Below are 16,130 nucleotides of genomic sequence, written 5' to 3'. Positions count from 1 at the left end.
TATAGTTTTTTAAATTGAGTTTTGTTTTGTTTTGGTTTTTAGAGTGGCGGAGGGGCAGAGAGAGAGGGAGAGAGAACCTCAAGCAGACTCCCTGCTGAGCGCAGAGCCCAATGCAGGGTTCGATCTCACAACCCTGAGATCATGACCTGAGCAGAAATCAAGAGTCAGACACTTAACCAACTGAACCATCCAGGCACCCCTTAATTGAGGTTTTATTGTAGTTTCACACTCAGTTGTGAGAAATAATATGGAGAGATCTCATGGACCCTGGACCCAAATAACATCTTGCAAAGATATCTCGACTAGGAAACTGACAGTGATGTAGTTCACCAATTTTATTTGGGTTTTACCAGTTTTACATGTACTCATCTGTGTGTGTGTGCATGTGTGTGTGTGTTTAGTTCTATTTGATTTTATTTCATGTGTAGTTTCATGTATCCATCACCACAGACAAAATACAAAACAGTTTCATCACTGCAAGGATCTCTCATGCTGTCCTTTCATAACCACATCCATGTCTCTCCCACTCCTTCCTACCCCTTATTAAACACTAATCTCTTTTCCATCTTTATAATTTTATTATTTCAAGACACTATATAAATGGATTTTATCTGTATTTATAGAGTTTTTGAGTGTATTACTTTGTATATTTTCTTAGTAGTTGCCCTGGGTATTGAAATATACATATGTGACTTTACCACAGTAGCAATGGTTTACCACTTTGAGTAGAGTATGGAAAACTTACTTATCTTTGGTCCCTTTGTCCTGCCCACTTTGTACTTGTCTTGAGTATCCTTCTATATTTGTTCAACATTGCATCAGTGATGTTGTAATTTTTGTTTCAACCATCATATAATGAAGACAACAAAGGAGAAGGATACTCTATATTGGATTTATCCAAGTTTTTGTTCTTCTTGTTGTTCCTTCTTCTTTCCTGATGCTCCAAGATTCCTTTTTTTCTATTTAAAGAACTTAACTTTTCAATACAGATCTGCTAGAGAAACATGTTCTTAGTTTTCCTTCTTCTAAGAATACTTTTATTCCCTCTTGATTCTTGAAGTTTAGTTTCCCTGGATAAGAATTCACTGTTGATAGTTCTTTTCTTTCAGCACCTGAATAATGTGCCACTCCCTCTGGCCTCCATAATTGCAAACGAGAATTCTATTGTCATTTAAATTGATAGTCTCTTATAGGTTATATGCCTTTCTGTCTGGCTGCTTTCAAGATTTTTTTCTTTGTCTTTCAGTTTAATTTTGATGTATTTGATATGGACTTTTTTGGGTTTATCATATTTGAGATTGATTTGTCTTAGTGATTCTGTACATCTATTTCTTTAGGCAAATTTGAAGTATTGGGCCATTATTTCTTCAAATACTCTTTCAGTCCCAGTCTCTTTCACCTATTTGGGACTTGTGTGGTACCAATATTAGATATTTGGTTATTGTCCCACAGGTCTGAGGCTCTTTTTTTTTTTTTTCCAATCTATTTTCTTTCTCTTATTCAAATTGACTGAATTATATTGCTTTAAGTTTATTGGTTCCATCCTTTATTTCATCCCTACTGAATTATCAAGTCAATCTAGTGAGCTTTTATTTTGGTTATTGTATTTTTGACTTCTGTAATTTTCATCCTATTCTTTTTTTTATAACTTCTTTACTGAGATTTTCTATTTTTTGTTTCAAGGTAATTAGTAATTGATTGCTGAAATATTTTTATGATGACTTCTTTAAATTATTTCTTAGATAATTACATTTGTTTCAATCCAGTGTTGGTGCTTATTGATTATTTTTGCTCATTCAAGTTATGATTTTACTGGCATTTGGTGTGACCAGTTTTTATCACATCCTGCACATTTTCGCTCTTATGTTAGGAGACTCTGGAGAATCTTCTATTCTAGGAAGCAGTCATCCTGTTTAGGTTTAGCATACAGGTCCTGTCTTACATTTTCAGGTCATGGTTCAACTAACAATTTACTTTTCAAAGCCAAAGGATGCTATTTAGTCAGCTTGAGGTGTCTAGTTCTACTGGGGTTTGAACTGGTCTCCACTGGGGCCACTTAAGGAGGCAGAGGAGCTTCCCCAGGCCAGGCTCCCTGATGATTCTAGCAGGGGTAAGTGGTTCTCTAGCTCATGGGAGATCGCTTTAAGGGTGGGGTACTTGTCAGGGCTGGATCACCCCTCTGCCCCTGCTGCCCAATTGATCACTGTCTCTAGGCCTTGAAGGGGAGTCTCCAGCCCAGTGGAGAAAGAGATTGCTTTCCATGGCCACTTGTAGTCAGTGATGCTCCCACTTGATTCCCCTTGCAGGTAGCCTAGTCTCTCCCAGAGATACTGGCAGGACTCCCATTTTATGTGATAAAAAATGAGTCTACCTAGGCCACCTGCTGTTGCTAGGTTGTGGTTGGGAGATGTCAGACCTCAACTGACTTTTATTATTGGCTGGGGAACCACCGTGTTGCTCCTCAGGTCCCGGTGTCCCTAAACCAGTCCTCTTTCCTCTTTCAGAGTACTCCATTCTTTGCCTTTTGCTTAACTCTGAGCTTTATAGAATTACTTAGTAGGAAATACAATGATAATTAAACTTTTTAACATTTTTCCAAAAATGAATCAAGAGGCGCATGCCAAGAGATCTTCTGTGAAAAAAAGAAAAGCCCTGTGATAGAAAAGGTGGTATGAATGAAAGGATATACTAAAAGTATTTAACAGATGTTACAACAGAGGTTCCAATCAATCGGAGCAAATTTAAACATTCAGTACCTTACCGGTGTTTTTCAGCTGAAAGTCAGCTCCAGTTTACAGGAAGTTCAACAGGCTTCTCTACTGTAGAGAATATGCTTTTAATATGCTTATGTTCATTGCTGGTCTCTTGGAAGGAATACAGCAATCATAGTTTTCCCAAATTTATCTGTGCATAAAAGTGAAACCTTCTGTTTATCGTGTTTTTTGGTACTAGCATTCCATGAAATCCTGTGGAGGAAAGTCATTTGTATCACCACCAACATCTACCTCATCTGAAGTATTGTACTAGATGCAATCATCTAATTAAAAAGTTGTTTCTGAGAACATTAAGGAACACCTAATTCTACTCTGACTTTTTTTTTTTAATTTGATAAAATATTTCCATATATTTAAACCTTCCTTTAAACTGTACCAGGAAATAAGATTTAGATGTATGGCCAAAGACCATGTTTCTTGTGGTGTGCTAAAAATATTTAACAGGACTTTTTCTAATGTTGTTATCTGCATTTTCAATATGTTCTCTTTCCAGCTTTAAGGGACAACAGGATTGAGCTGGTTCGAGCTTCCTGGCATGAACTGAGTATCAGCGTCAGTGATGTGTCTCTCTCCGATGAAGGGCAGTACACCTGTTCCTTATTTACAATGCCTGTCAAAACTTCCAAGGCCTATCTCACTGTTCTGGGTAAGTGCAAGGGACTAACACTATGAGAGCACAAGCTAAAGCAACATGATGCAATAACACATATATGTTTTGGGCATCATACTAATAGATAGAGTTTAATCCCTTCTCTGCTACATTATAACAAAAGGCATTTAAAAAACCGTTTTGTCACTTTCCCCAGTTGAGAAATAGACCGAGGGAGGTGTAAAGATTTATAGGACTTCTTGAGGGCATGCAGCCATTTTCTTAGCCAGCGACAGACACCAGGTTTCTTGATTTTCAACCAAATTCCTTTGTGTCAAATCATCTATATATTGTATATACGGTGATCCTTTTATAAAGTAGTAGAATAATGAGCAGAGTGAATACAATGTGTCTATGGGGTGGGCCTCCATTTTATTATTGAAGTAATATGATGTGGGCCTTCTCTAATATCTTACAGCTTCCAAATATGACTTTGTGTGTGTGTATTAGTGCATTTAAATGACCCTGACATTTCTGTGTCTTCTTTTAGTTTTGTAGATTTTCTAGATTCTTAAATGAAGTACTCTCCATGAAACTTGTAGCTTCATTATCTAAATACTGGGCCTTTTCCCCAAAGGTTAGAGTGATACAAAATTTATTACATTCTTAGAGATTCCAAGGAAATCAAGTTGCAGCTAAGAGCTCTCTGTGATTCTGCAGATGTCAGTTGCCCAATCAGCTAAAATTGCTGCAGTCCATTGAAACACACCTGCGTACTGAACAAGTTAGAGGAATTTAAAAGATTGATTTTTTTTTTTTTGCCCCTAGCTTGCCTTCCTTTTTTTGATAGATAAAGGCATAACATTGCATATAAAAGAACTAATGCATGCTGCTCTGTTCAGTAGGAATATTAAAGTTAATCCAGCTAGTGAATTGGTTTTGTACATACCATATGAAATATGTTTCTTTGCAAGTCCCATTGGGACTATTTTATAAAAATCTTCACAAGTTTGCCACTACAGACAAAATATATCCACTAAAATGGAGTATTTCCAGATAACAACTGCCTAAGGTTAATGTATTGTTCTGTAGAGAGCCACCTCGAGACCCCAAGAACAGAAAACTGGCTGATTTCAGTTTATTAAATAGTAGTGTGGCATAGACTTAAAAAAAAAAAAACGCAATATTAATGTGAAAGGAAAAAAAAATATTCAACTAATTGGAGCATGTTGACCTGTCATTTATCATTGTTGTTCTTGTTGTTGTTTTTTGTATTTCTCTTATTGATGCTTTCCAACATTCTTACATATTTTTTTCTTTTCAAATTGAATTAAATACTACAATAATCTTCAGTATGCCTTTATTATTGAATAATTTTTAGAAGAAATTTTAATAAACCTCTACTGTGACAAGAGAATATTATTGCCCAAGAAATATGTAATGTTCTATTATTTAAATCACCATGTACTATCTGTGCATATTAGTTATCTGCTTAGTTATTAGATGATTTGGACTAGAAAAGGTACTACTGGTTAGCATTAAACATAATATGCATCATGCTTCCCAAAACTACTATTGCATTTCTAATACAAATGATATCAAGATATACTTTAGAAGAATCTGAGAAGTAAGTATGGTTGCAATTATTGATGAATCCCTTATTCTAAAATGCATTTCTTAAACATAGTACATAGAGGATAATAGCATCTTTTTAAGCCTTAAGAATTATGAAATCAGGAATGCAAAGTGCTATTTTATTTAAATCACAATTTGCTAAAGAATAAAGAAATGTGCTTTGTGGATTTTTTTCCCCATTGCAAACAGTCTACCTTCTTAAATCCTTATACTGATAAATCTTAAGATATTTTGAATGGCTGTTTCTAAGATTTACAAAGAGTATTTTTGCAGGTAAAGCTTTAAAAGCTACTCTGAACTAAATTCATTTTAAATGCCTCTGGATAATACACAGACACACATATGTATATATACAGTAGTTCCCCACCCCACCCCCATCCACGATTTCACCTTCCACAGTTGTTACCCATGACCAGCTGTGGTCTGGAAGCAGATGATCCTCCTTCTGACTTATTGTCAGGCCAATAGTAGCCTAATGTTACACCGCAATCCTTACATCATTCACCTCACTTCCTCTTATCACACAGGCATTTTATCTTCTCACATCCTCACAAGAAGAGGGGTGAGTACAGTACAATATTTTGAGAGACCACATTCACATAACTTCTATTATAGCATATTATAATTGTTCCATTTTATTATTAGTCATCATTGTTGATTTTTTACTATGCCTAATTTATGAATTAAACTTTATTTCATGTATATATGTATAGGAGAAAAATATAGTATATATATAGGGTTCTGTACTATCAACAATTTCAGACATCCACTGGGAGTCTTGCACTGTATCTCCCACAGATAAGGGGGACTACTGAATAGACATGTGTATATGTATCTGTATATATGTGTATATAATATATACACATATGATATATTATATATATGTGTGTATATATTATATACACACGATTTTTATATCTATATACATTATATATTATATTATATACATTATATAGATATTTTAAGCAGTTTATTTTATTATATAACACTTTACTACTTTTGATTGAAGATATTGTCAATTAACAGCCCATTTTAGCTTTGTGAATGTAATAGTCATAAGAATGAATCAGCCCTGAAGACTGATGTTCATGCCATTTACTTAAATTTCAGGTGTTCCTGAGAAGCCTCAAATTAGCGGATTTTCATCACCAGTTATGGAGGGAGACTTGATGCAGCTGACGTGTAAAACATCTGGTAGTAAACCTGCAGCTGATATAAGATGGTTCAAAAATGACAAAGAGATTAAAGGTAAAGAATGGGGAAAGGTTCCCAAGTCAAAATTGATGTGCTGAAACTAGAATGAAGTGTTCAATGCAGGGCATTTTACATTTTCTTTTTTAAACCACAGTCACTTTCTGATTAAGTGTAATTTAAACCAGATTTACACATTTCTTAAATTCGGTAATTCTACAAGGTATATTAACATAATCTCTGCATGCCCCATTTTTCTCATGTCTAAGAAATCTAAAAATAATATATACTTCATGGAAAAGTTGGAAAAATAAATGAGTTAATGTATAAAAAACACAGATTCATGCTTGGCAGGAGTGAGCACTAAGTACACGTTATGTATTATTATTTCCAAACTCTTTTATAGTATTTAGATTACAGACAGAGAAATTCTATGAATTATGTCTTCAATTTGTTGGTTTATGGAATTATAAAGTTCTAAGAACAAAATTGGCTAAACATCAATAAATTGATTCCTAGTATTTCTCACAGAGGGCAAAAAATAAATTCTTCTCGGTAAAAATGCACAGTAGTTTAAATATTAAGTATAGCTCTGCTCTTACTTCATGCACTTACATTTAAACACCTAAACGCACACACACATCCTTTAGATGGGAAATAAGTTTATAGGGGAGATGCCTAGGGAGGTTAGTAGTGATTTCTGTTTGTTTCTTTTTATTTTTTATTTTTTTTTAATTTTTTTAACTTCACATACAGATATCTTGGACCTGATGTCAGATGCACATTAAAATCCAACAATTGTTTATGATTGTTAAAAATGTTTCCTATGTGCATAGTAGTGATGTATTATTCTCAAGGTAACCTGATAGGAGATAGGTTTATGCAAACCATTCTAATTATCTTAACTTGTAATTCAAATATCTTATGTTAGATTAATAATAGTTCTTATCAATGGGCATATAGGTCCAACAGAAATGTTAATACAATATAGGATTATAAGATATAAATAATATAATACAGGATTAAATCTATTACTGAGAAATTATAGGTTTATGATCCATTCAATTATTCTCTCTTCTATTTTAATTAGTCTTTCTGTATATTTTTCCCCAAACAAGGACTTATCTGTAATTTATCCCTAATCATTACTTTTGTTACAAATCTTCTATTAAATACATTTTATTAAACAAAATTTGGAAAAATACAAGCCCCCAAAACACAAGTTAGACATGTTGCTATGCTAAGTTAAACTTTTAGGTTAGTATTTAACCTGATCATATACACTGCCAGGGCTCAGTAATACCCATTCTAATTCTGCCTTTAGGATGTTTGTTTGGGCATGTCTGGACTTGGTTAGATCTTTGCTAAATGGACTCTCTACACGGCTTCCAGAGTCTGCCATATTATGATAAGCATCTGATCCAGCCACTTTTTCTATTTAAGCACTTCTGATCAAAAGCACTAACCTGTAGAATAGATTTTAAATCCGACTTCCTTGGCCTATGAGAAAGCTCCAGTTAGTGAATTCTTACACATCACATTTGTCTTTCTGTGTGAATGGTATGGTTTATGCTCAAATGTTCTTAAGTACTCTCCTTCAATTGTTTTATTATCCACATTAATTCTGACATATCTTGTTGCTCTCAATTTCTTAGCATTTTGTGTTTCGAGGGTTTGTCTCATCTTCCCAGGGAAGTCAGAGACTAGCATACTAGGTACTTCATTAATATTGATTGATTGTTTTTAACATTGTATCCTGATGGGAAATCATAATGTACTCATATTTTAGAATATACCTTATTTTTTGACAAATTTGGCTTCTGCTCTGAATGCCAAACAGATTCAATTCTATCCTAGGTAAGGCGAAGACTTCTGTTTATATGTAAAAACATAAAAAGCTTGATCCTATAAACACCATACTTGAAAATCATCTAAGTCAAGACTAGAAAAAAAAAAAAAATCAAGATGAACCATATACAGAATCAGCATATGGTTCTGTGCGCCACTCAGAAGTAGTGAGGCCTTTTTTTTTTTTTTAAGATTTTATTTATTTATTTGAGAGAGAGAGAATGAGAGACAGAGAGCATGAGAGGGAAGAAGGCCAGAGGGAGAAGCAGACTCCCTGCTGAGCAGGGAGCCCGATGTGGGACTCGATCCCGGGACTCCAGGATCATGACCTGAGCCGAAGGCAGTCGCTTAACCAACTGAGCCACCCAGGCGCCCGTGTGAGGCCTTTTTTTATCTCTGCATTCTCGGATGTGTGGCCATTGAAAGAGTACTCATTATCCCTAAACGTGCATTCATTTACATAGCTTTTTTTTTTTTATATAACTCTTCTTTTGCATGTTGATATAGTTTGTCTTCACAATTATATGGTGAACTTCCTGAGTGCATTCAACTATTTTTATAGGGGTATATGCAAATATGCTGTGTGCAGTACTCTGCACCGAATACACATTCATAACTCTTACTGTCCTCTAGAAATGCTAAGTGAAAGTTCACTCTAAAATCCCTCAGCAAACACTCCTCACAGAAAGGAATGTTCCATCCTTATCTTGCACTCTTTTCAAAGATCAAAATTTGACTTCCTATTACCATTTAACAATTTTTACTATAATATCACTTGACACTTTTTAAAAAGATAGTCCCTAGTGTAAAGCAATGAGAAAAGATAAGCTAATCAAATCAAATTAATGTCAATTGAATAAGAAATTGTTAAAATGCTTCCCAATTACTCAGAGTTCTATCATGCATGAGTGAAGATCCAGATGAAGAAAACAAGAACCTTGACCTGGAGATGTTTAAGATGTCGTTGGGGTGATAAACAAGTTATGGAGAATATTTTCCTCTAAAGAGGAATGTATAACTGATGTAAATCCCAGTTTTTACAGTCAAGGGAAAAGATTATATTTCTTATATTTTAACTAAGCATTGGCCAGTTCAGCACACTGACACTGTGTTAAGTTTCAGACTCTGTATAATGGATGTATGGACCTTCAGTGCAACTTCTGACTTCAGGATGAGTTCATTTTTCTCTTTGTTCTCTTTTTCCTCCATCACTACCTAACATATGAATTTAATTTCCAAGTTTCTGGGTAAAAGTTGTTTGAAAGTCCTAGAGATCACATTTTCTTGGCCAGGACATTTCCATATTAGATTCTGGATCACTGGTTCTCAAACTTGAGCAGACATCATCACCTACAGTGCCTGTTAAATCTCGGATTATAGGGCCCTGACCCCAGAGTTTCTGATGGAGTAGGTCTCAGTTGGAGCCTGAGAACATACATTTTCAGCACTGTGTCACATGTGTGAGTGATGCTGATGCTCCTGTTTGGTGACCCCACTGGTACAGAGAACATAAAGTTGAGAAGCATCAACAACTTCTATAAAAGTCTTGCCTCTGTCTCTGAACTTTACAATACTCACCAGTATATGAGAAAACTAATGTTTGCCTCAAAGTACTGTTGCAAGGATTTTGTTTGAGCCAATATATATAAAGTGTCTTCACAGTATGAGGAATCACTAAAAACACCTTAGATGTTATTATTATTATTACTACTATTATTATCATTACTATCTTCAGCAAACCCATGATTAATGAGTTGTGACAATCCCTGAATTTGTCCTAGAAATATAAACAAGTAAAACAACATTCCTTCTAGGTATTCACATATCGGGGCTGGACATATAAGATTTAACAAGTATCATAATAGATAACATGATCTGGCTATCGATTTTGTACAAGAAAAGAAGCAGAGAGCAGCCCTACTTTGTGGGAGAGGTAAAGACTTAACAATTCACTGATGAATGTAGGCATTCAGTAAGTAGCTGTTAAATAAATACGTGGATCTTAAACAATGAATCAAATCCATCATATGGGTTATGGGTACAAGTAGGTAGTAGAGCATTCTAAGGAAAGAAACCATGTATTTGTGCAGAGTAAAAGCATGTTTGAGGTAACCATGGAACTCTCTGTGTGATATAGATGTGAGAGGTAAACAGGAAGGCCAGGGCCAATTAAGTCTTGGAAGATCTTTTATTTCATATTAAGGGGTTTTTAATTTATTCTGTAAGCAATGGTTGAGACTTTTTCTTTCTATAAGCTTTAAAGAGTAAAACGAAACATAATTTTCATCAACCTTCCCCTCCTCCTCCTCCGCCATGAGTCTAACACAGAAATCCCTTTGGTGCCTTTGGATAGCTCTGTATTCAAAACCATAGGTGGTTTCACTGCAGCTTTTAATTTTCTGTGTAGCAAGGAAGTCTGAATATTTGCTATTTAGTGTGGGAAAAAGATGAACATTGCCTTTTTAAATTTACCATCTCCCTGAGAACTTATGTTTTATAAACTTTATTAACTTTTATAAACTTTATTTTTTTTGTTTCACGTGTAAGATTATTTATTTGTGGTTTGAGCAGTTACTCTCATAAAATCTTAAGATTTCTTTTCCAGCTAACTAGCTTTTATAATTAAGGTGTTAGGCAGAATTCCATGACAACCCTCAGTGACCCACATCCTTCTATAGTGTATGTGAGATCACTTCCTTGATCATGTTGCCTTATACGGCAAAAAGGATTTTGCAGATATAATTATATGTCCCTTTTGAGTTCATCAAAGGAAGATTGTCAAGGGCAAACCTGATATAATGAGGTGAGAGCTTTGTAAAAGAATGAAGTGTCAGAGAGACATTCTTCTCCTGGCCTGGAAGAAAGTAAACAGCAATCTGGTGAACTGTCTATGGGGGCTGGGTGGCGAAGAGCTGTGGGTGACCTCTAGTTCCTGAAAGCAGTTCCTGAGTGACAGCTAGTGAACAAATGGGCACCTCAGACATACAGCCTCAAAGGAAATAAATTTACCAACAACCAGTAACCTTGAAGAAGACCCTAAAACTCAGATGGGAATCATAGCTCCAGCCAATACCTTGAATTTAGCCTGGTGACACTGGCAAGAGGACCAGGCTAAGCCTTCTCTGGACTCCTAATCCATATAAATTGGGACAGAATATATGTGTGTTGTGTTGCTTTAAGCCATTAAGCTTATGATAATTTGTTTTTTTTTTTTAAATCTTTTTTTTTATGATTTTTTATTTATTTATTTGACAGAGAGAGAGAGTGAGAGCAGGAACACAAGCAGGGGGAGTGGGAGAGGGAGAAGCAGGCTTCCCGCAGAGCAGAGAGCCTGATGCAGGGCTCGATCCCAGGACCCCGGGATCATGACCTGAGCTGAAGGCAGACGCTAATGACTGAGCCACCCAGGCGCCCCAAGCTTATGATAATTTGTTTTGTAACAATAACAGAAAACTGAGATCTAGAGAAGCGGAGTAATTTCTTATGGTCATACATCTGGCAAAGACTGCACTTGAGTATTCTAAGACCCAGCACTTGAGTTTAGGGAGAGAGCTGAGGGCTGGGAGAGTATTTAAGCGATGTTTCAGGCATGACCTAATAAGACACTGACCTAATGGATAAAATGGAATTTTTAGTCGGAATAGAATGGAATTTTTTTTAAAAAAAGGATGGATTTGAAAGAGAAGACAAACTTCAGATGAACTTGGTGAATGATTCTGAAAGATGAAATAAAAACAAAGGTCAAAGATAATATAACTTCAGTGTTTGAGTGACTCGAGTAATGAACATATGGAAATAAGAGAGGCATTAGGAAAAATTAGTTCAGAAATAAATGATTATGGTTATTCAATATTTATTAAAATATTGAAGTTGAAGTAACTATGTAGAATTTAAAAGTTAAGCTTACTAGGTTTTTGGAGTTAGGGGACTTATGCCTAGGAAAGGGATTTTGACCATACAAAGGTTTATCATCTCACAATGAGGGACATTTTAGTTTTAGCCTTTTAAAATAGTCATAGCTTTTCATGTGTGCAGTACTTCCTCCCTACCCTCAGAATTATGCCATGAAGGATGCGCATATCCAGCAAAGCCTGACTTTGTGGTGAGTCACTGAAGCTTGTCGGTACCTAATAGTATTGCCTATATTCTACCATTGTTATTTATTTATTATACACTGTGTGTTTCAAATGTTTGGCCATCAGGCTTAAGTTGACTTGAGCTGTGTTTCCCCGTGTGAACAGGATTTTTGACATATACTATAATGTCAATCAAAAATAATGCAACAGCTCATTTTCAAGTTGGCTAAATGTAGTGTAATTTTACTGTAAAACCCTACTTAGTAAATAATTTTTCAGCATCTGGAAGCATGAGAGTGAATTTCTGAATGCTATGTTTCTCAAAAAATAACCTTCAGACTGCCTGGATTAGAATCACCTGAGGTTCTAGTTAAAAAAATGCCTATTCCTGGTCTCAATGCAGACTTTTTAAATTAGAATTCCTGGATGTTAGACCTAGAAATCCTATTTATTAAGTACCTCTGGTGATCCTTAGCTCACTATTTGTTGAGAATGCACAGGATTAGAGACCACTAAGCCAAGTATTAGTAGATACTCAAGGAAACAAAGGAAAGGGGTTCCAATCTACTAAATTTAGAAAATAATTTTTTTTTTAAGATTTTATTTATTTATTTGACTGAGAGAGAGAGAGAGTGAGAAAGAGAGAGCACAAGCAGGGGGAGAGGCAGAGGGAGAGGGAGAAGCAGACTCCCTGCCGAGCAGGAAGCCCAATACGGGGCTCAATCCCATGACCCCAGGACCATGACCTGAACCAAAGGCAGACGCTTGACTGACTGAGCCACCCAGGTGCCCCTAGAAATTAATTCTTAATATTCCATGTACATTATGAGTCTGTTCTTACAAGGAAATTCTGTAAAACTGAGTCAAAATATACTTTAACATTTTCACATTTCTGAAAATCAGTGCAAAAATTCCTTTAGCCAACATCTTAGCAATATTCTTTGACCACATAATTGTTTTTGTTTCATGTTTTTTTCGTTGTTGTTGTTTTGTATTGAGGTCTATGAAATCTACTTTGAAAAATGGTAGATTATATATTTAATTTACATATTCTGTTTGGTGTTGCAAAACTAGATACAGGCTAATGCTTCATTTGACTTCAGTTTTACAAAACTGTAATTTGAGAGAAATATTAACATGTAAAACAGGGATTGTGAACTCTCTAAAGCTAAACATAAAAGAAAATAAAAAGGAAAGACTTGTGTCCGCGGAGTTTAAAGTCCCTTTGTCATGTATGATAAGGATTAAACAAAAGTATTAATATTATACTTGCATGCCATAAATCCATGATTTTTCATGTTGCTTATACTTACCACTTTGGAAATGTCCTTGCCATTTAAATCTGGTTCATGCTGGACACATATTAGAGGAGAAAAGAAAATAGCAGTAACAATACCTGTATGTCGTGTGTGTGTGAGACAACATGGACAATCTGGAAGTTTCTGAATGCTGTGAAGTATATTCCCTCAAGATGCTGCAGTCCACACTATGAGATACGTAAGACATCTTATGGAAAAAGATAAAGCAAATGTTTCATGTGAATGTGAATGTTTGAAGAAAGCAAATAATCCCCAAAAAACATTAAGAAACTTTCTTTTTAAAAGGCTTTTTTTAATTTTTTTAAACCAGCTTTATTGAGATATAATAAATAGAAAACAATATTACATATTTGAAGTGGACAGGTTGGTATATTTTCACATTTGTTTATAGTGATGAAATCTCACCACAATCAAGATAATGAATATATTCATCATCTACAAACTCATACTCCTTTATAATCCTGTCCTCCTGACCTTCTCTGCCCACTCCCCATTGCATGCTCAAATCAGAACCACTGTTCTGATTTATGTCATTATAGATTAGTATGCATTTTCTAGAATTTTATATAAATAGACTCATTTAAGATTCTTTTTCTTCTGATTTTTCTCAGCATAAATATTTTCAGATTCATACATGTTGTTCCATATATAAACATTGTTCCTATTTATTGCTGATACATATTCTATTGTTTGGATCTATACTATAATTTGTTTATCCATTTACCTGGTGACAGACATTTGGATTGTTTATAGTGTGTGGCCATGACAATTAATCAGTCATGAACATTTGTGTAAAAGTATATATATATATATATATATATATATATATATATATATACATATATACACACATATATGTATATATATACACATATTTCATTTCTCTTGGAAATGACTAGGACCAGAATGACAGGGTCATATGGCAGACCTATGTTCAATTTTTAAAAACATTTCCAAACTATCTTCCAAAATTGTTGTACTACTTCATGAAGTCCAACCTTTTTATTTTATCATTATTTATTTATCATGTTTTGGTATTAGATACATGATATTTTTGCCTAACCCAAGACCATAAAGAATGACTTCCATAAATTTCATATGTTTAGGTTTTAGATGTATCTTGAGTTGTTTTGTATTTTCAATGCCTTTATCTTTTATTTCTCTCAGCTGTATTATTTCTAGGTCAATTTTGATTGATTGATTGATCTCATTATAGATAGCATTTTTCTGCTTCTTTGAATGTAGTTTTTGATTGGATTCCAGACATTGTGAATTTTACCTTTTTGGTGCTGAATATTCTCACATCTCTATAAGTATTATTATGCTTCCTTCTGGTTAAGTTGCTTAGAAAGAGTTTAATCCTTTTAGAGTTTTTAAAAAAATTCTTAGGCAAGATCAGAGCAGTATTTATTCCAGGAATTATTGTTTTCTCATTATTAAGGTAAAAATCCTTCTGAGTGACCACAGTGCCAGCTATGAGGTTTTTCAGTCAGGTTGGTTAGAACAGGCACTATTCCCAGCTCTGTGTGAGCATCATGTACTATTTCCTCTAATCCTTTTAGCTGGTTCTTGTCTCAGCTGATCAGCGCTTCCTTTGCGAACACTGGATGAGACACTGAAGATGTCTGGAGTTCTCTCTAGGTGCAACTCTCTCTTTTCTCTTTTTTAATTTTCTTCCCTGCCAACTTTAAATAATTGAATAATACTTTTATTTAATGGCGGTGTGTTTAAGTGTGTCTGTTTACTTGTTTGTTTTAAGTTGATATAATGCATTTAAGAGGCTATACATGAAGAAGAGTGAAATGTATCCAAACTCACTTTGACAGAATGTTTGATTTTTTTTTTTAAGATTTTATTTATTTATTTGACAGAGAGAGACACACAGAGAGAGAGAGGGAACATAAGCAGGGGGAGTGGGAGAGGGAGAAGCAGGCTTCCCGAGGAGCAGGGAGCCCGAGCTGGGGCTCGATCCCAGGACCCTGGGACCATGACCTGAGCCGAAGGCAGACGCTTAATGACTGAGCCACCCAGGTGCCCAAAATGTTTGATTTTTTTTGAAGTGACACTCACTCTTACTTTATAAGCAATGTGCTGGGGGAGTGGTAGCCGCCCCTGGTTTTCTCGACTTGCCTCTCTGGCTTGAAATGTCTACTTTATGAGTGAACTAGGGCAAGACCTATGAAGGTCTTTGTATTCTTGGCCTATGAGTCTGGACTGGGTAGAGAAAGAGGGCCTCAGCTTCTCAGCCACACTCACTTGGAATTGGGTCTCTGCAACCAAGAGCAGGAGTGAGGGGGATACCAGAGTGAGGCTTCCTGGCTCTCCTGTGAAAATATTGTAGCCTTTGAAAGGTTGCTGGTGGGGAGGAGGGTTCCCTTCTTCTTGGTTACATGCACCAGGAGGCAAGGTTCCCTTGTGCTGAGTTGGAGGTGGGGTGAAGGTAGGGACCAGGTCATGTCTTAAGTACCACAGACCCTTTTGTTCTTACTAAGATTTAATAGATTTTCTTGATAATTGTTTCTTAATTTGCTGTATACTATTAGCACATTTTTTTTCTTTTTTTTATTCTTATGTTAATCCCCATACATTACATCATTAGTTTTAGATGAAGTGTTCCATGATTCATTGTTTGTGCATAACACCCAGTGCTCCATGCAGAACATGCCCTCCTCAATACCCACCACCAGGCCAACGCATC

The 16,130-nt window shown here is 35.4% G+C and overlaps 1 protein-coding gene across 3 annotated transcripts in view; it reads left to right on the top strand.

Annotated features, from left to right (window-relative positions):
- Positions 1 to 16,130, top strand: part of CADM2 (cell adhesion molecule 2) — a 1,012,057-nt gene that overhangs the window by 858,250 nt on the left and 137,677 nt on the right. For all 3 annotated transcript variants that reach the window (XM_081798557.1, XM_081798566.1, XM_031041510.2), the window contains 2 exons: positions 3,268 to 3,420; positions 6,109 to 6,246. In XM_081798557.1, coding sequence (XP_081654683.1) covers positions 3,268 to 3,420; positions 6,109 to 6,246 — 291 coding nt within the window. The remainder of the gene's footprint in view (positions 1 to 3,267; positions 3,421 to 6,108; positions 6,247 to 16,130) is intronic.

This window comes from Leptonychotes weddellii, chromosome 1 (assembly GCF_054177405.1).
Source record: "Leptonychotes weddellii isolate Sample4059 chromosome 1, ASM5417740v2, whole genome shotgun sequence".
NCBI classification, from domain to species: Eukaryota; Metazoa; Chordata; class Mammalia; order Carnivora; family Phocidae; genus Leptonychotes; species Leptonychotes weddellii.
The sequence above is the reverse complement of the archived record's forward strand: the minus strand, read 5'-3'. Positions and strand labels throughout refer to the sequence as shown.